This window comes from Ictidomys tridecemlineatus, chromosome X (genome assembly GCF_052094955.1).
Source record: "Ictidomys tridecemlineatus isolate mIctTri1 chromosome X, mIctTri1.hap1, whole genome shotgun sequence".
Lineage (NCBI taxonomy): Eukaryota > Metazoa > Chordata > Mammalia > Rodentia > Sciuridae > Ictidomys > Ictidomys tridecemlineatus.
In genome coordinates, this window is record NC_135493.1 from 38,380,620 (window position 1) to 38,402,742 (window position 22,123).

Sequence of the window (22,123 nt, forward strand, 5' to 3'; positions counted from 1 at the left end):
TATGAGTAGGTACCTCCATATTAAGCATATTATGCGACCCTAGTTCCCTAACTACAAACATTTATTAAAGATGACTGAAGAGGGCTGGGGCTGGAGTGCTTGCCTGGCATATATGAGGCACTGGGTTCGATCTTCACCATCACATAAAAATAAATAAACAAAATAAAGGTATTGTGTCCATTTACAACTAAAAAAACTTAAAAAAAAGATGACTGAAGAAACCTCCTCCATCCAATAAGGTCGTCCACAAAAAACCCACAGCTAAAATCATACTTAATGGTGATAGACTGAATATTTCTCTCCTAAAATGAGGAACGAAACAGGGATACCTGTTTGTGCCACTTCTAGTCTAGACAGGACAACTGGGCAAGAAAATAAATAAAAAGCTCCCAAATTGGAAAGGAGTAAGTGAAACTACCTCTATTCATAGGTGACATGTCCTTATATCTAGAAAATTCTCATAAATGCACATATAAAATACATATTAGATCATAATAAGTAAGTTCTGAAAGGTGAAAGGATAGATCAATAAAGAAAATGAATTGTATTTCCACAGAATAGCAATGAACAATCCAAAAATGAAGTTCAAAAACCACTTCCATTAATAATATCATCAAAAAAATAAAATGCTTAGGTATAAAGTTAACAAAAGAAGTGTACCAGCTAGACTGTGAAAACTATGAACATTGTTGATAGTTAAAGGAGCACTGAGTAATTAGACAAACATCTTGTGTTCATGGATGAGAAGACTTATTATTGTTAAGATGGCAATATTCCATAAATTAATCTGCATTCAATGCAATCCCTATGAAAATCCCAGTTGGTTGCATTAGAGAATTACATTATGATTCTGAGATAAGTATGGAAATGCAAGGGTCTTTAAAAGTCAAAACAATCTTGAAAAAGAAGAAGAAATTTGGAGAACTCATACCTTAGTTTCAAAACTTCTATAAAGCTACAGCAATCAAGACAGTGTAGTCTTCACAATAGGGACAGAACTCAGGGTTTAGAAATAACCTGTTACATTTATTTTCATTGATTTTTGACAAGGATGTCAAGATATTTCTGTGGGGAAGGTATAATTTTTTCAACAATGGTATAGAGACAACCAGATATTCATATGCAGAAAAAGTTAATTTGGATCCCTTCCTCATACTATGTACAAAAATTAACCAAAGAAGGATCATAGACCTAAAATGTAGGCTTTAACCCTGTGAAACTCTTGGAAGGAATGAAGATGACTTTAAGTTAGGCAATAGTTTCCTAGATGTTACACCAAAAGCACAAGCTATCAAATAAAATGAGACTTTTTTAGAGAAATTAGACTTCAAAAAAATATTTAAAGTGTACTTCAAAAGATAGCATTATGAAAATACAACTGAGTATGGTGGCTCACACCAGTGACTCTGGAGCCCGAGGCAGGAGGATCTTAAGTTTGAGACCAGCTGCAGCAACTTAGCAAGGCTCTAAGTAACTTAGTGAGACTCTGTCTCAAAAAAAATAAGGGCTTGGAATGTGGCTCAGTGGTTAAGTGCCTCTGGGTTCAATCCCTGGTGGGAGGGAGGAGGGGAGGGGAGGGGAGGGGAGGGGAGGGGAGGGGAGGGGAGGGGAGGGGAGGGGAGGGGAGGGGAGGGGAGGGGAGGGGAGGGGAGGGAAGGGGAGGGAAGGGGAGGGAAGGGGAGGGAAGGGGAGGGAAGGGGAGGGAAGGGAAGGAGGGAGGCGAGCAGGCAAAGACAACCCACACAATTGTAGAAAATATTTCACATCACATATCTGATAAGGGCCTAATATCCAGAAAGAATTCTTAAAATTGAACAATTTAAAATTAAAACAACTAAAATTAAACAACTAAAATATGGATAAATGTTTTTTTAATTCCTCAAAATTCATACAAAGGGCTGGCAAGTACATGAAAAGGTGTTTAACATCATTAGTTATCACAGAAACAAGAATCAAAACCACAATGAAAGACCACATCATACTCTCTAGGATGGTTATTATAAAGAAGACAAGTGTTGGTAAGGGTGTGAAGAACTTAGAACCCTCATACACTGCTGAAGAGGTTTTAAAATGAATAGTCACTCTGGAAAATCACCTGGCAGTTTCTCCAAACCTTATACACAGAATTACTATATGCCACAGCAGTTCCATTTCTAGAGGCATACCCCAACCAGATACTCCAATAAACACTTTTATACCAATGTTCACTGCAGCATTACTGACACCAGCAAAAAAGGTAGAAACAACTCAAATGTCCACCAACGGATGAGTGGCTAAACAAAATGCGGTATATTATACAAAAAAGTACTGTTCAGTCTTAAAAAATAAATGAAGCACTCATTCATACTACAGCATGGACAGACCTTGAAAACACTATGCTAAGTCAAATAAGTCAGTCACCAAAAGGCACATATTGTAGCATTCCATTTACATGAAATGCCTAGAATAGATAAAACTGTAAAGACAGAAAGGAGATTAGTAGATGCCAGAGGTTGGAGAGGGGAAAATGGACATTGAGTACTAATGGGTACTGGGCTTCTTTTGAGGTAGGTGATAAAAGGCTAATGTTAAAAAGCAGGGATGGTACCCAACACTGAAAATACTAAAATCCACTGAATTATATACTTTAAAAGGATAAGTTTATCATGTGTAAATTGAATCTCAGTTAAGTCTACTTTCCCAACAAAGGAACTGAATAAAGAAAGAACAAGGACTTGTTTGTATAGTGCTTTTAATTTTTCAAAGCTCTTTTTTCTTTCTTTCATTACCTCTGTTCTTTTTGCACTATGCCCTATCTGAGAGAGAAGATATTTCTAGTCCTATTTGTTAATCTGATGTTTGATAAGGTGATAAGGAGTGCTTTTGCATAAATGTGTAAGTGTTGAAAGCTGCTCTGGGATTCAAATTGTGCAACCAGGGCTGAGAACCACTAGTCCACAGATGGCAGAATGAAAGCACTCACAAGATAAGGCTTTAATTACATAAAGAAGCATTGCTTGGGGTACTGACTCAAGGTGAAAAGACTCCACTACTGCCATTCTCTAAATGGGCTAAGGAGCTTGGCCTACTGACAAACACAAGAGGTTTGGACAGTTTATTTTAATCACAAACAAAATGAAACAGGAGTGGGCCTAATTCACCTGTCAGGAGGGAGGAGAGAGGGCAGGCCAGTTTCCTAATCAAACAGACTGTCTCTGAAACCAATGCAAAATACAAAGGCAGTGTTGGTCAATGTGGACAAGAAAGCTTGCCAGGGAATTTTAATCTCACTCAGCAAGGCTAATTCAGAAACAAAGCCCCCTTCATGTCACTGCACAGATCAGGGAGCTAGGGCCAAATCTCTGAAAAATAACATCAAAAAGGGCATGCCAACTCTTGGGTGGGGTGTCGCATGCCTATGATCCTAGCAACTCAGGAGGCTAAGACAGGAGAATCACAAGTTCGAGGTCAGCTTCAGCAACTTATCAAGGACTTGACTCAAAAAATTAAAGGGACTGGGATATATTTCAGTAGTAGAGCACCCGTGAGTTCAGTTCCCAGCATATGTATGGGGGGTGTCAAAATATCTCAGATAATATTAGTAATCATTGAAAACAGGAGAATTTGATGCTTATTGATCACTTAACCATGTGCCAGGCATTGGTGCATGTAATGTATGCATACATGTAATGGCATATGGTAATCTGGTAACACTTTACCTCCATTCAGTGGAGTGCCATTTTACAGATAAACAAATAAGGTCAGCAAGGCAAACCTTATCCAAGGTCACATGGCTAGCCACAGAGGAGCCAGCCATTAAATCACAAGCTGGCTCCAGCGTTGGCACTTTTGACCAATACATTGTATTCAGTCTATTTAAAAAAATAGCTGTAGATAGATACAATAACTTTATTTTGCTTATTTATTTTTATGTAGTGCTGAGGATTGATCCCAGGGCCTCACATATGCTAGGCAAGTGCTCTACCACTGAACTATGGCTTCAGCCTACTAAATTCACTCTTAATATGTATGCAGAGACAAAAAGGCTTCTAAAACATTTAGTACACAATGTAACAGTCATTACTGCTTTACAATATTTGTGTTTTTTTGTATTTTCTATTGTTTTATATTATGAACATATCACATTTATAAGGAAAAGATACATACATTTAAAAGAAAAAAGGCACAAAAGCCTCTTGATTTATGTTGTTTTTCAATGGGTAGAAAAATAACCACCTTAGATTAGTGATTTTAGGTTTTGTGTTTACATTTGGGGGGGGGTATTTTACACATTTTCAACAGTAAATGTCTTTTGTTGTAATCAGGAAAACAGTATTATTTTAAGTGGTTAAAAAATAATTCACCTGGAAGAGAATATCATCTATCACCTCTCTGTCTTCATACCCAAGATCTCAGGACATATATGACAGGGGTACCCAGAATTTCCCTGAGCAATAATGGAGGTCTCAGTTAGCTGATGAATTTATCTATCTTATATCTGAATGTCTACCATGTACTAGGTGGGCAGTCACAAAGCAAAAGATACTATACTCACCTACAGCGAACAGATATGAAGCCAAAGAGAGAACTTAGGGGATAGCTAAATGTATTGTCCAACCAAACTATGAAATCCTAGCAGCTAGTAGAAAAACGCTGATGCTCAGAAATGTTCAGATTTTGGACCATTTTGACTTTGAGATTTTTGGATCAGGGATGATCACCCTGTATTGCCATAACTTCTCAGGCATTTATACCTTCTCTACCCAGCAAGTTCCTTAGGGGCCAGGAATGCTCCTTGGCTGTTATTTCAGTCCTGTGATACACAGCACAATCCTTGACAAAAAAAAAAAAAAAGTAGTCAAAATGAACCTATAGATTGGTGTGTTCCAGGTTGGGTTCCTGAAGGATGCAGGACCTCTACCACCCTCACAGCTTAATATTAAAATATAGGTAGTAATTAGACAAATTTGAGGGTGATCCCTAGAATGTGGTGTGAACCAGGAGCCCCAAACTCTTCTTAAGACTTCCACATCCTTGGACACATTGTACTCATCTGATCAGGTACACACTACCCTTTGTAGAAGGCTAGGAAACTATTTTGCCTTAAATCAATTCTTCAGAAAGTTAAGGCTTCTTAAAAACAAGCTTTTTATGTTTTAAGTACCCTCAGAAAAGCAAAGGGACATTCTGTCCCCAGTTCATGTCCAAACTTTAAACTATAACTTTTTAAAATAGCTCAATTTGCTGGTCACAGAAATAACTCTTCTAGGTCAATTAGCACATTTCAAATGTGCCAATTAGCATCAAGTGAGATTCTCAAGCCTATTTGCCTTAGTGACAGCAAAGTTTTCCCAGCAGCACACATGGGGACAAGGTGTGCCGACAGCACTGCATCCCAAGAACATCAGAGATGATTTTCATGAGTATTACTAACCTCCCTCCACTGGGTCTGAGAGTTAGAAACATTCAAAAAAAAAAAACCCATCCAATTGAGAAAAAAGGACTGGGCAGAAGAGGAGGGGTAGTAAAGGGATAAAAAAGAACAAATGTAATAGATCAACACGGGTATACAATAATGGGCAATTTTGATAATGAGATAATAACATACTGCAGGCTTTGGGCCTTGAAGAAGAAAGGAGCCTGATGAAAAGAATCATTATCACTCTTCTTATAATTCTAGAAGAAAAATGACTACAAACACAAATGCAGGCCAGGCTAGTGTCTTGGGTCTGGGAGGGGGGCTGATAACACTGTATTTAAGTTTCTTGCTCAGAACACTCTGCATTCAGAAGAAAATGACATGGGGGTCAGAGGGCAAATGAGGCAAAAGGCAGTGGGCTGCAAATACAGCATGGGCCTAGTGCTTCATTCCTGAGCCAGATTACCAGCTCTGCAAGGTGAGACTTGTAACTAAAAATCTAAGATGGGTCATCTATTTGGCTCCCCTCTCTTAGCTTTCACAATTTTTCAAGAAGTTAGTTTAGCCTGGACTAGATGATCCTGTTTGCAAAGTTACAGGCACAGATAAGGAACCCAGCATCACCATCAAAGTAGACAGTGCTTCTATTCTCCAAGCTATGAACTACTAACAGGCTGGGAAAGGGGATCTTAAATTCAGATCCATGGACAGGCCTACAGCAGGAAGGGGGACAAGAAGGAAAGGTGGCAGTCTTTGTCCCTCCTGATATTGTATACAAAATTAAGTATTTGTGGGCTGGGGGTATGGCTCAGTGGTAGAAAGCTTGCCTAGCATATGAAGCCCTGGATTTGATCCAGGGGCTCACATGAAGACACACACACAAAAAAACTGTGTTTGTGCCTTTGGAAGGGAAGAGGCTCTTTAGTTCTCTTTGGGTTCTCTTTAGTTCTCTTAAGCATCTTGCCTCACCAACATGCAAACTCACTCTGAATCTCAGTCACAGAACAGGGAAAGAGCTCTGAAGTCCTGAGTCGGGGGACTTGTATTCCAGGTGCACCCACCATACCTCCTTCAGCAAGTTATTCATCCCCCTAATTACCCCTCTGGAAGATAAGATTAAATTAGACAAACTTTGAGCTCCCTGCAAATCTACTAATCAATATTTCCATGATGTGTTTGTCCTTCTTCCTTCTAAGAAACAAGAGGACATACTGCTGGAAGTTACTTTTAATATACTTCATCTGAAGCCAGAAAATGATCCCACCCCACCATGATCCTGGCTATCACAAACACTTACTTGTAATGGGGGCCATTGGAATGACCTCCTTCTAGGGCATCAGCTTTGAAAATGGTCTACTAGAAGGAACTGAAACTCAGGCATTTTCTAGCTGGTCTGCAAATTCTGGTGCCAATGGGTCGCAGGGTGAAATAGCACACATGAAAATTCACTGATGACCCCAAATTCTTAGCTGACTATGACCATTACATCCAACTCCTTCTTATTTTGTCTTTATGTATGTAAATGTATGTATGTCAATGGTATTGGCACACACACTAATAAACTCATTCTATTTTTCTTATTTCCTCATCTTTATTAATGAGGAAAAAAGGATTAAAAAGATAGAAGGCCAAGAAGGAAAAAGCCAAAGAAAAGTCAAAGCTGGCTTCCTGCCTAATTGCATCATCAGGTTGAAGAAAGACTTTCCAATCTTCCTGTGTCTTGTACCAAGTCAATCTGAGCTCAAGCAAAGAGTTGCAAAGCAAACAGCCCTAAAGACCAAAGTGTTTCAAGAGGGGTCACAACAATCTAAACCAGACCAAAACTAACTGCAATGACACATTTAAATGGAGATATCTCAAGTTTTGCTTGCTTTCATCTTAGAAAAAGAGCATAAAGATTTACCAGAGTAACTAGAATCCCTAGTTAAGAGATAGCCCATCAAAGAAGTTTTGGTGTCAAGGAAAGTATTAGCTGTTAATGTAACAAATATAACAGCACATCTGCCATGAGAGAGGAGAAAAGGGGAGAGGGAGAGAGAAGAAAGAATGAGAGAAGGAAAGCATAGGGTGACAGGGGAGAAACAGTGATCTCTGTGCCGTGTAGTACACGTGCTCTGGGCTGAAGTGCATACCCCCGAAATTCATACATTGAAGTCCTAACCCCCAGCACCTTAGAATGTGAATATACTGAGACAGGGCCTTCAAGGAGGGGATTAAGTTAAAAGGAGGTTATCAGAATCGGCCCTAATCCAGTTTTATGGATGTTCTTGTAAGAGTCAATTTGGCCACACAAAGAGTCACTATGGGTATGCATGCAGGGAGATGATGACCATGTAAAAAGGCCACAGGGCTTCCATCTGCAATCCGGAGAGGCCTCAAAGGAAGTCAATCCTGCTGGCATCTTGATCTTGTGGATAATAACAGTACCTTGCCTCATAAGTCTATTTTAAAGATTAAGTAAATTAATCTGTGTAAAACACAACAGTACCTAGCACAGCATAAGCATTCAAGAAGTGGCAGTTGACAATGCTGCTGCTGTTATTAATAAAGGGCCTAAGAAAATATTAGCATACCTGGTGTGAAACATACAATTCATATAAAATGCTGACTGATTGAAAACCTTACCATTAGCTTCCTAAATGACCCTAGGTACGTAACTGGGCCCTTTGTGGTCTTATGCTTACACAATAGGAAGCATAACTTCTTGCTTATGCTCAATGGTTCTTCAAGGAAAATGGTATTTGTTTTTCACTGGGGAAAGGTCCACTAGAAATAGAGTTCAAAGTGGCCTGTCTAGAGCACCATATGCACTCCAAAGGATGTCCACCAGATGACAGAGACTATTTAGCCAGAATTGTAGGCTGGAAGCACTCAGACTCAGAATCACTGGCTCTATTTGTCCAAGGAGAGGTTTTCTGATGTGCCTCCTTTTCTTGGAATCTTATGAAACTGCTAAAAATGGAGAAAGCAGCTCTCTATCTGCTGACCTCTCAATCCCCTGAGAAAAGGGACACAAGGTGGGCAGAGAGATAAGAAAACATGGCAGGTCACCTCTACAGGCAGAGAGTAACTTCTGCTCCAACACTGTTCCATGTCTCTGAGTCAGTAAGGAATGATGCTGTGGCATGTCAAAGTAGCCACATATTTTAAAGTATAGATTTATATTGTCAATTTAGATTATTTATAATATCATTCTTTGATATTATCCACTCTAGAACTAAGACCAAAGCAGGAGTGTTTTTATTGGCAGTGCCAGGGATGAGGCCAAGGCTTCATGTATACCAGGGAAGAGGTCTACCACTGAGCCTTAACCCCAGCCCTCCAGCTTCAGTTTTGAAGAAGTCTCTGGAAGTAACTTCTATGGGCATTAAGTTTCAGAGCCACTGTAAAAAAAAAAATCAGTGGCCTTCAACTCAGGCTTTGAGTTAGAATGAACTAGAATACTTCTGAAAACACAATACTAAAGCTTTGTCACAGATCATGAACTTAGACACTCCATGGGTAGGGCAGGGCATCAGGGTTGTTTGTTTTTCTACCAGTTTGTTTGTTATTTTATTTTATATTTAATTGACAAAAAGTTGTCTACACTTATGGGTAGACAATGTGGTGTAATATAATTAAGGGGTAAAATGTAATGATGCTTTGATATATGTTTACACTGTGGAATGATGAAACCAAGCTAATTAAGTGATCCCAGGGCCTAAGGAGGGTTCAAAATCACTGCTTTAAGATGAATACTTCCCATTTTAATTTCTGCTGATGTATAATATGCAGCTGGAAAAGTACAGTATCATAGGGGTGTATGTATCTATGGGGAGGGGATGATTACATTCTTCAGAAGGAACAAAGTATATCTATGGTTTGAAGATCAAAAAGTTAACGCACTGCTTCTAACTCTGCCACTTGGACTTTATGTGACTCTCTCAATGTCAGTTTCTTCCTCTGTAAAACAAGAAACCAACATACTTGCCCTGTCTATGTCATACAACTGTCATGTGAGAAAGCCTTATAAAGTGCTATCCAAAAGGCAAGCTTATGATTTCAAGAATTAAACTCTTGATTTTTATGCCTAAAATAAATTTAAGTCATGAAAGCAGTAGAAATGATTTTACAAGTGATTTCTTTACTGAACTTTCTAATGGCTAGCTAATCCCTCCGTAGCCCCACATGTGGGAGTCTAAGGGCAGTGCTCAGTCACTCCCAACCCAGATATGGAGCACCTGCTTCTCTGAAAGCTGGTTTATCACCTAGGCCCCTGTCACAGTGGGATTCTCCCAGCTAGTCACGGGAGGTTTGTGTGACCCACACTTTTCTATGGATTTGAGTGGATAGAAAAATAATTGAATTCTTGCCCCTGGGGTCCCTTAGAAAAATGTTGACAGGCTTTGAACTCCCTAGCATCATTCTAAAATACCTGGAAGCCTCTGTCTAATGGGTCATGCCTAAGTTCCCCATCTTTCCACTAAACCTCCCCAAGAGTTTCAGTAGTTTTTTCAGTCTGTCCTAATTTATTTTTGTTTATTTTTTTTTGGGGGGGGGGGTATGCTGGGAATCAAACCCAGGGCCTCATGTAAGCCAAGCAAGCACTCAACCCTTGAACCACATCCTCAGCCCTGTCTGTAAAAGCTTATGGCAGCCTGAGTCTCACCCCATCAATTTCTACTACACTGCATTAAAACTCAACATCAAGGCTGGGGTTGTAGCTCAGTGGTAGAGCACTTGCCTAACATGTGTGAGGTACTGGGTTTGATTCTCAGCAACAACATACATAAATAAATAAATAAATAAATAAATAAAATTAAATAAAATAATGTGTTCATATACACTTAAAAAGAATTTTAAAGCCCCTCAACATTAATGTGTGTGTGTGTGTGTGTGTGTACGCACACGTTTGTGTGTGTGTGTGTGTGTGTGTGGTAAATCACATGTGCATATTGGCTAAGAATGAGGACATGTAAGGAAAGAATAAATACTATTTTGGATATTTCTAGAACATTTTTAGAAGTGGCTACTTACCAGCCGGGTATTTACCACAGGAAAAAGCAATGCCAGAAGAGCCCCATTCAACATGTGCATCTGTAACCTGGAGGAGAAAGAAAAACAAATCCAGGTTACACTAAGACCCTGATGCAGAGGTAGAAGAAGAAAATATATCAGGTTAAGCCAGGCCATGTGGGAGGGGGTTATGTATACAAGCCACTGTCTGTGTAAAACACATACACAGGATAAATTAAAAGCAGTATATTTTGTACTAATTGAAATGTTCTGAAGAGCACTATCAGCGCCTCTGAATCCTCCAAACACTTCCTGAACACACTCTGGTTACAACACTTCATTACATAATGAGCTCTGTGCTCCCTAAACATCCTGTCGGCCCCAATCAGAGGCTTCAACTGCTGAGGCATTAGGAAAGGGGAACTGCAGTATCTGAGTGTTCTGTTGTAATGGAAGACGCCTATTTATTAGACTATGGTCACCTATTTACACAGTCATAACCAAATATTTTTCCCAGAGACCTGGACAAGAAGCCCAGGAAGCCAACTGTAGTGCTTTGCAAATTGTTTCCCCCTATGCTTAGAAACAACTTTAGGAGTTGCTGCAGGAGGTGGGGAAGGCAAGTGTGGCAGGCTTCCAGTTTTTCTATACTCTGTTTTACATACTGGACTCTGTACTTAGAAGCAAAAGAAAATTTAAAAAGAAGATGAAGGAAAAGAAAACCACCAGTCTCTAACACTGGGTAGTAATACTATTTCTCAGTCTCAACATCAGAGTAGAAATTCTTCATAAGTCAAAATAATTTACTCAGGAAGAAATCCTTTTTATAAGGGCTCTGTACAGGATTTAAGCAGCTTCTTTCATCATTCTCTGAGTCAACATGCCTCTTAGACTTAAAGTCACTAGCTAGGGTGTATGTCTGTGTGTGTGTGTGTGTGTGTGTGTGTGTGTGTGTGTGTGTGTGTGTGTATGAGACACAGCAATCCTACCAGGATGTATAGTTTGCCTTCATGAGAAAGGCAGGCCACATTACTGAATCACCCTAAAACTTTGGCTCTTTCCTTAGTTCATGGAACTGTTTATAAAAGACATTACCAGGAGACCCCAAAGAATAGAGGTCTCTTCTAGAAATAGGTCCCAAGACTGCTTTTTATTTTCCCCAGACTGTTTTTCATTACCAAAGCTTCACAATAGTGATGATGAGCACTTAGTATATTCTAGGCAATCTTCAACAGATAAATGGAAAAAGAACTTGTGATACACACACACACACACACACACACACACACACAATGGAATGTTACTCAGCCATAAAGAAGAATGACTTTATGACATTTCCAAGCAAATGGATAGATCTGAAGACTACCATGCTAAGTAAAATAAGCCAGTCCTCAAAAGTCAAAGGTTGAATTTTTTACTGCTATGTAAAAGCCAGCCCACAATAACTGGGGAGAAAATAGATATTCAGTTGATTAGACAAAGAGGGATGAAGGGAAGGGAGAGAAAGGGGACAGGAAAAGGAAAGATAGTGTGAAGTGACCTGATCAATGCCTTGTATCAGATAAAAGTCAGCACTCACATCCAGATTTATCTGACTCCAGATACCAAAATTTCATATCCTACCCACTATATTACATCAGAGGCTTCTTTCCTTCTGCTCTCCCAAATATGACCTCAGTTAGAAAGTCAGGGATGCTCTTTTGTCCTTTGGATCCAGTAACCTCCCTATCTCCTCCTGCATTCCCTGAACCAAGCTTAATATGCTTTCAGGGGATGGATTTAAAGGGAGAAGACTCATTGGCCATGCTAGCCCCAAAGTCCTATAGGTTAATAGGACTTGGCTTGCCCAAGTGGAGGTAGCACAGTAATGCAATATCATTCCTGCTACCTCAGGCTGGCCAGCTTACCATACCATTTCAGGAGGGTCATTCAAGAGGGTGCCCTGTGCTCTGAATTCCAGGCCTGGGTGAAGAAGTTTGGTTTAGTTCTGACTCTGGGCCCTCGTCTATGACAGAAAACAGTATAAAGACTCTTCCTGAGAGAGGAAAAATCATACTGATAATTAAGATAAAGCTAGACTCTTGTGCCAGGTTTCACCATTGACCTCAAAAGAAAGTTGGCATTTGCACAAGGCCAATTAGACATTAGGAAAACACGAAGTTATATATCTTGAGAACAATGGAATTGATTCCAAGGGCCCAAGGAAAGCTGAAGATAAAACAGATAAAATGAACATCAAGATTCAAAATAGGGCTGGGTTGTGGCTGAGTGGTAGAGCACTTGCCTAGCATGTGTGAGGCCCTGGGTTCAATTCTCAGCACTGCATATAAATAAATAAAATAAAGGTCCATTGACAACTAAAAAAAATATTTTTAAAAAGATTCAAAACGAATAAGTTCCTAGATAAAGACAAGCCTTGTTCTGGGTTCTCAAAATTCAATCATACAAGATATATATGAAAGGGTAAATTATATTTAATATATAAAGAAATCTTACACACTAACAATTACAAAAATATCCAAGATGTACTGACCATTCTACATGCAAATCACTGAGCTAATATTTAGACACATCATCGCATTCATTTCCCACTCAGATTTTATTATAATTAGCATCATCACCTTATTCATTACATAGTTTCATTTCATAGCTGAGTGACCAAGTCACTCCAAGTCATTAAGTAACTTCCCCAAGAGCACACAGATAATAAATGAATGAGTCAGAAATCACACTCAGGTCTCCCCAAGTTTCAAGTCTGTATTTTTACTACTGTATTCAGATTCAAATATGTGGCATGAATATTACATTTGCTTCATGGTATATGTGCATGTCTATGTGTGGAAGCAGTTCTAAGATACCCATAGGGTCATGTCAGAAGATAATGGAACCCTTTCTGTGCTTTATGACAAAACTGCCTTGATTATACAACTACACCACACCTAACAGGTGAGCAACTGACCAAAGATGGCCTAAATCTTCCCCTTACTTCTGCCTTCTGCCTCCTGACTGCTTTATCCTGGTGTCTTTCCCATGTGGCACTGCTTAGCATGACAGGCCCCTGTAAGTATAATAAACTTTGTTTTCCCCTTTTTTCTCCTCTTATGGTTATACCTGACTGGCCATCACATAAAAGAATACAAAATAGCGGCTGGATGAAGCAGAGTTTAGTTTGGCCCTGCCCCTGGGACCTCGTCTATGACAGCAACAGCATAAAGATTACATAAAGAATAAAAAATAAGTACTCAGTGGTAGAGCACTTGCCTAGCATTTGTGAGGCACTGGGTTCAATCCTCAGCACCACATAAAAACAGATAAATAAAATAAAGGTATTGTGTCCATCTATAACTAAAGAAAAAGAAGAAGAATTTGGCCTTTAAAAAATATAAAACAGCCATTAACTGCTGCCACAAATATTATCTACAGGACTTCTTGGTTCGTATAGCTTAGCTGGTAATAGCCTAAGGTTCCACATAGGAAAGGTGTCAATTCTCGACTAAATGATCTACGGAATCAAAGCAATTCTGACCAAAATCCCAGTAGGATATTTTATAGATACAGGTAAACTGACTCTAAAATGTATATGGAAGGACAAAGAAACAGGAATAGCTGAAAAAGGCTTAGAAAAAGAAGCTAGATGAAGACATCATATTACCTAATTTTAAAGCTTACCATAAAGTTCCAGCAATCAAAACAATGCAGTATTTGGTAAGAATAGACACATTGAATATAAAACAAAAGAGTCCAGTATAAGACCCACATTGATATGGTCATTTGATTTCTACAATAGTGCAAAATGCTGTTGGAACAACTGGACATTCCAAAGTAAAATAATGTAGACCCATAATCTAAGCCTCACACCTTATATAAAGGTTAAGTCATAAATCTAAATAGAAATCATAAAATTATAAAACCTTTAGAAGAAAACAAAGAGAAAATCTCTGTGACCTTCAGTTAAGCAAACAGTTATTTGAATAACATGACACCAAAAACACAATACGTAAAGAAAAAAAATGTTAAACTGAACTTAACCAAAAGCTAAAGGATTTTTACCTAAAGGATAGTTTCAAAGAAAATGAAAAGACAAGCTATATAATGATACATAATGTGGAAACTATTTGTAAATCACGGATCCAAAAAAGAACTTTTATCTGGAGTACATAAAGAATCCTAAACTCAATAATAAGAAAACAACTCAATTGTTTAAATGGGCTAAAAAAATGAATAGAAACCTCACCAAAAGATATATAGGGTTGGGAGTGTAGCTCAGTGGTAGAGTGCTAGCCAGGCATGCATGAGGCCTTGGGTTTGATCCCCAGCACCACTCCTCATCTATCAATAGAACTGCTAATATAAAAATACTGACAATAGCAATTGCTGGAGAGGATACGGAAAAACTGCACATATTGGTGGACCTATAAAATATAAAAGTACCACTTTGGAAAATAGTTTAGAAGTGTCTTATAAAATTTAGAAAATTAAAATATGTATCCTATGACCCAATAACCCTAGTCCTGGATATTTATTTACCCTCCTGAGATGAAAATTCATGTTTCTGCAAAAACCTGCACACAAGTATTCACAGCAACTCTATTTATTCGTTGTCAATGGACCTTTATTTTATTTATTTATTCATATGTGGTGCTGAGGATTGAACCCAGTACCTCACACATGCTAGGCAAGAGCTCTACCACTGACCTACAACCCCAGCCTAGCAACTCTATTTGTAATAGCCAAAATTTGAAACCAGTCCAGGTGCTCTTCAATGAGTAAATAAACAAACTGTGATAAACACAGACATGGAAAACTACTCATAAATAAAAATGAGTGAACAAGTGATACATGCCAGAATTTAGATAAATCTCATGCAGCATTATGCTGCATGAACAAAGTTACTCTCAAAAGATTACATATAATAGGGTTCCATATGTATGTTATTCCCTGAACAATAAAACTATAGTAAAGGAGAACTGATGAGTGGTTGCCAGGTTTTATGGATGTGGTTATTATTCTAAAGGGACAGTATGACGAGTTCTTAGAAGAAATGGTACTATTCAATTCCCTGATTATGGTGGCAGTCACAGAAATCTACACAAAATTATACTGAAAAACTCAATTTTACTATATGATAAAATTCAAAATATACTTGAGAAGCAAAACACAGTTCTCCCAATCTCATCTTTCACACCCACAAAGTGATCTAAGATCCTAAACCTTTTAAACAATGCTTTCTCACCCTATAATTTTCCTTGAAATTTCCAAACAGAAAAGTATTTTAAAAATCATACAATGTACACTCATGTGTCCTCTGACCCACTTAAGGAAGCCTGAATATTATTGATTCCACTGAAGCTCTGTGTATACCCTTCCTAAATAGCATTCATCTGACCCACTCCCCACCAACAGGAACCTGAATTCTGAAGTAGTATGCTTTCTTTCTATCCATGTTTTTATATGTTTATTATATTTGTATCCACAAACTGTGTCATGCTGTTTCATTTTCATATCATTAAGTATATGATACTATATATATATATCCTTCTGCAAATCACACTTTTCACTCATCATGGCTTCCTCTAGTTACTTATGTCAATGAATGAAGATGATTTTTACCGCTATACAACATTCAGTTACTTATCCACTGTCAAATTGATGGACATCTTTTCTTTCCACATTGGCAGATATATTGAGATTACTTTTTGTGATTTTTATTATAAATACAAGAAACCTGTTCTACCATACAAAGTCCAGGGTCCTTCCACACTGGCCTCCTTTTTTTATAAGCTCATGATATGAAAGTATACTTCTGTTGTCAGCTGTCTGACACAGACCTATCATTCAGCAGGAAATACAACTAATATCTTGCATTTCAGAACTCACAGATCAGAAAGCATAAGAACTGCTAAAGCTAGATGAAGGTCATATGGTCAGTCAGTGGAGAGCCCTGTTCACTCTTCTTTATGTTTGAAAATTTTCAGAATAACAATTTGAACATAAAAAACAGAGAAAGGGGGAAAAAAAACTTGGCAAGTACAACAGGAAAGCTAGCATAACTTTGCTTGTGGGCACAAAGACAATTCCCTGGTTGCAGCCAATGTTTTCTCACTTCTTGTACTGGACTAAATGGGGCCACACAATCGTAAAGGTTCTAGAATTGTACTTACCTGTATTAAAGCAATTTTCATCCCCAAATTATAACAGTAAGGTATACAGAAGTGGTAATGTCAAGACAAGGATAATGCTATATATATATTGAGTAGTTGGTATATGTCAGGTTCCATGCTAAGAAATTTACATGGGTCATCTCATCTAATTGTCACTAACTAGTTAAGGTGGTAGTTGTTATTATTAATAGTATTCTTTTCAAATGAGGAAGTGAAGACTGGGGCTTTAATTCTCACTCAGGATCACAGAGCAAGTAGAAGAAGCACAAGTATAACCTGGCCCATCAAATTTCACTGCATTATTCAAGACCCCTTGAAAAGATATCTATCCCATAAACCAAATGTTGAATTAACAGGGCACTGTTTAAATACATTACATTACATTCATCCAAATAATGGAATACTCTCAAGCTATTAGAAATAATGTTTAGAGCAATATATAATTAGGTGGTAAAAAGACTGTGACATGTTGACTTTTAAAATATTACAAAGTAGCATATAGAATACTCATTATTTTATGTCTAAAAATTGAGTATATATTGAGGCTGGGTTGTGGCTTAGTGATAGAGTGCTTGTCTCACTTGTGTGAGGCACTGGGTTTGATCCTCAGCACCACATAAAAATAAATAAAGGTATTGTGTTCATCTACATGTAACTAAATTTTTTTAGAAAGAATTGGATACACACACACACACACACGACTGGGAGGAAATTATACCAACATATTAACAGAAATTATCAGTCATACTTATTGTCTTATTTATTGTATTCTGTAATGTTTGACTTCTTCCCTTACTATGAGCATGGATTACTTTTATAATAAAACTGAAACATTTCTACTTCTTCATTACTGACTGCACAATTCCTACGTATCTTGCCCAAATCTTATCTATTTTGCTCTATTTTTCTTTTTTGGAATTGCTTTTGTCCAATGTATGAGATTCCTTATTTGGCTTCCACAAGGACTGGTTGGACTGACAAAGTAAAAAGAGGCCCCAAATGATCAGTCCCCCTTCTTCTGTTGAGTACTATTTTCCATGCTTCCCCAGATAGGAAAAGTTATCTAGATCTCTTGCCAACCTTTTACCTGGAGGTGATTCCCATGTGAACACACATTTAAAGCATAGCAGTCCAGGAGGAAGAAAAAAATAAAATCAGTCCCTGCTCTGGAAACCTTTAGAGAGCTTTCAGAAAATTTGTAGAAGACAAAATTGAATATGCATATATGAGAAGAAAGGCAGCTTCCATTGTGTAGAGATGATGAAGAGAGACCTGTGAAGAACCTGAAGGCTTCCTCCCTCTTCTAAGCATTAAGTCTGTATATGAATTCAAGGCAGGACCCAGACACATGAAAAGAAGGCACCTGAGTGGCATTCCACAGAAAAAAGAAACTGATATCCATGAATTGTTAATCCTCTAAGTCCCTGATCTCTTTGCCATTTAAATCTATAACATTCATATGTAGAACTTTCTCTCTCTTGCCAAGAACTGGCTATTAATTAAGGTGCTCAGGTTAGAGGCAAGTTTCTCAAACACCCTTTTCAGCAATCAGTCCAAAGGTAAGCCTAAAAGCATCCACCTCTGAGGCAAAGGTGCCTTTTTAACATCACCCCAAACTAAGTTGAGACCTCTCAGGTTCCAGAGCAGCTGGTTTAAGGAGCTCTGTGAAAAGCGGTGCTGAGATGTAAAGCTCTTCCCAGACAATAACACACCACAGGTTCAACCTGAGTCCATCTTATAACCCCAGGACAATCCCAGAGATCTCAGGCTCCCTGGGAAAGTCAGGCTGCTTGAAAGTAAGTGAATATAAGAAATAGAATCTAGAAAAGAGTTAATGGGCTACTGAACTATCCTAACATCATGTGGCCCAAAGGCCAACAGAGTATCCATCTTGCAATGCAATTATCATATGTCAGGCTACCGTAATTCCCCTCACACAGCCCCAAGCTTGCCTTACCTACCTTGACTCACACCCAGCCTACAGTGCTCTCTCCATGCATCTCCTCCTCCCTGCAGCACAGATGAAATTTCATCTCTTCTCCTTCAAAAGCCTCTCCAGACTGAGTCAGCAGATACTCATGACCAAATAATCCCACTTGCATCACAAATCCACTCCTCTCCATGTGCACAAGAAGATGAGCAGATTTCAAGATTTTAGTGCTAGGCGGGTACAGTATGCTTCCAGAGGCAAAGGATGCATGCCAGCTCTCTGTGATGCACTTTTCTTACCCAGAGCAGGGTGGGGTAAGAGTTCACTGCCATTCAAAATGCACCACTCAGCGACTCACTCCATGAGGCCCCCCCATCCTTGCTGCACAAATTTGGGTAACCTGGCACATTAAGAGATGAATGTTCACAAGGCATGTAAACTGATCACAACCCAAAGCCAGAAAAATCTTACCTGTCATTCTCTTTTCTTTCATCTATTCCTTTAATATCTCAGCTCAGAGAGAATGAGTCCCAAATACTAGCTTATCTAAGAAGCTCCTGGTCCTTTGTGAAACTGTCCTCTAAAAACAGCAACCAGGACACCAAAGAGCAAGCAGAGAATTAGAGCCCTCTGTGCTGGTGGGATCCATGGAGACTGGGAAGAGGGAGAGAATGTTTTCCACAATGTGATGACGACGCTCTCCTTCAGCATGGATAACAGACCCAACAGGGAGACTGGGAAACTGCCAAGCTCTACAAAGCTTTTCTCAGATCCAGGGCTAAAGTCACAGGACTAATAGCTTCTTCAGCCCCTAGTCTCAAGATCTTATCATTCCTCCAATTTCAGAATAGAGAGGATAATGAGCCTGGATACGTTCACTCTCCTCTAAGGACAACATTAAACAGAAACTTGATTCCCTAGCCCTAAGCCCTGGGAAGATGAGAGACCATGTTTGGAATATAGGCCCTTTCCAGGTCTTGGTCAAGTTCAGGGCTACTGAGGCTAGAGTTCAGAAGTAAAGAGTGTCCTCTGTATGCCACTGAGAGAAAAAACACTTAGGGTTAGGAGGGCAGCACTTTTTCCAGATAGAAGGACCCAAGTCTCCAGCCAACTAGTGGGAATCTTCTCCTGGAGTCCGCAGAGGCAGCTGACTCAAGCTGGGGATTGTGGTTAATGACTCCATTGTGGTTTACGATTTAAAAGCTAGGATTTTCTAGTTTGGAAGGAATCAGGATCATCTACAGGAAGCATCAATAGTCACCATTTGAACAGTGAGCACAAAGGAAGGACTGGCTAACTTTTAAGATGCCTCTGTTACACCAGGCATAGTGGCATGCTCCCAGTGACTCTGAAACGGAGTAAGGAGGATCACAAGTTCAAGATCAGCCTCAGCAACTTAGTAAGACCCTGCCTCAAAATTAAAAAAAAAAAAAAAAAAACAGGGGCTATATAGCTCAGTGATAAAGTGTCCCTGGGTTCAATTCCCTATACGAAAGGAAGGAAAGAAGGAAGAAAAAATCTATTCAAAAGATACCTCCAATATGGGGCTGGGGCTGGGGCTCAGCAGTAGCACACTTGCCTGGCATGTGTGAGGCACTGGCTTCAATTCTCAGCAACATATAAAAATTAAATAAATAAAAATAAAGGTCTATCAAATACTAAGAAAAAATAAAATAAAAATGATACCTCTGATATGAACACTTGTGATGGTGGCTGGGGTTTCCCAAACCTCTGGGAGGAGAAAACCCTTGCTCTGATTCATATATCAAAATATATGGGCTGGGGATGTGGCTCAAGTGGTAGCATGCTCACCTGGCATGTGTGCGGCCCAGGTTTGATCCTCAGCACCACATACAAACAAAGATGTTGTATCCACCGAAAAACTTAAAAATAAATATTTAAAAAATTCTCTCTCTCTCTCTCTCTCTCTCTCTCTCTCTAAAAAAAATATATGAATAAGAACACTGTTATTTCCATCCCTAAAGAGCAAATTATGACATCACTAGGGTGCACTGCAACATTCCATAATTCCCTAAGCCCTGCTAAGGTACTCCTTTTAAATACTCAAGAATTCTCTCTCCTTGCCTTCTATCTTATTAGCAAGGCCACTGACCTGTTGTACCAAATAATCCCCTAGAACCAGTTTTTGCCTCTCCATGTGTGCTAGATCTAATTCCTTTAAATTCAGGGTCAGCAAAATATAGTCTTCTTGATTTGGCCTTTTTTTTCCTGTGATAAAATTATATATGTATAAATAAAATTTCCTATTTAACTATTTTTAATTGTACAGTTCTATGGAATTAATTACATTTACATTATTGTGCAAATATTACCACCAGCCATCTACAGAACTTTTGCATCTAGTCTTTCTGTAGGTAAATTTGGTCTTGTTGCTCTTTTGTCTAGGTTTTTGAGACAGGGTCTCAATTGCCCATGATGACCTTGAACTTGCAATCCTCCAGCCTCAGCCTCCTTAGTCACTGGGATTAGAGGTAATTGCTACCATGTCCACCTTAGGTAAATAAAACTTTTATTTGAACACAGCCAAATTCTTTCATTTGCATATTGCCATGTTGCTTTCTTGCTATAAACAAAGTTAAATAGTTCAAGCACAGAGCTCATACAGCCCTTGAGGTCTGAAATATTTACTATCTGGATCTCTATGGGGAAAAAAAGATGCCTACTTCTCTCTATTCCAAAATACACATACAGTTTCTAATTTAAAATGGCAATTGGGACGGGGTTGTAGCTCAGTGGTAGAACGCTTGCTGAGCATGTGTGAGGCACTGGGTTTGATCCCCCGCACCACATAAAAGTAAATAAATAAAATAAAGATATTGTGTCCCATCTACAACTAAAAATATATTAAAAATAAATAAATTAATTAAATTGCAATTGGCTAACAAGCACTTAATCTAGTCTCTCCCAACTTCACAAGTGAAATACTTATGAAGAGACAGAAAAAGATAAAGTTCCCCAAATCACTAAAAACTTAAACTGATTGTTATACTATAGCCAGAATCTTGGAGAAATCTCCATTCACAACATGGCTCATAGGAAGTAAGAAAAAAAAATCTGTGGTCAATTCATGATGTAGCTTCCAGAAACCAGGATAAAGACAGAAAGATATCAAATCCTTCCATCACCATCAGCCTCATGACTTACAAACTGAGAGTTTATTTAATAATCAGCAAACTAGATAGACATTAGTTCTATTACTTTTGGAGAAAATCAGCAATCCCCAAATTGATCTGTATCCATTTAGAAATGGCAATTACCTCAAATCAAGAGTAGAATATGGTAGAACTGGTGCTGGCATGTTGTATCCTGGAAAAGAACCCACACGAGTATAATTGGGTAGCCATGCATGTGGGAGGCTATTGGTTTTTACATTATCTATTCAGAGTATCAGAGAGCTTAGTAGGAGGAATAGATAATTCCATATTGGCCCAGCAGAACCCACTACACAAATAGCCATTAGACACTGGGAAATGGGCTAAAAGCCACGTGCATCACCCTGCATGCCAAGTATGGATGGGCAAAGTGGTTCTAACCAACACCACAGAGAACATGAGAATAGTCATAGGCAGTCTACACATAAATTCTCTTTTGAATACTCATAGACATATAAAAAACAGT

General features: G+C 38.7%; 1 protein-coding gene across 10 annotated transcripts in view; it reads right to left on the minus strand.

The window, feature by feature from the left end:
- Tmem164 (transmembrane protein 164) overlaps positions 1-22,123 on the minus strand; it is a 165,317-nt gene that overhangs the window by 64,219 nt on the left and 78,975 nt on the right. For 8 of the 10 annotated variants that reach the window (XM_078034401.1, XM_078034400.1, XM_078034393.1 and 5 more), the window contains one exon: positions 10,415-10,481. The exons of 1 other annotated variant lie outside the window; for it this stretch is intronic. In XM_078034401.1, coding sequence (XP_077890527.1) covers positions 10,415-10,474 — 60 coding nt within the window. In that variant the 5' untranslated portion in view covers positions 10,475-10,481. Of the gene's footprint in view, positions 1-10,414; positions 10,482-18,515; positions 18,588-22,123 lie in introns of those variants that run through there. One more of the 10 variants, XM_078034398.1, reaches the window with a different exon arrangement.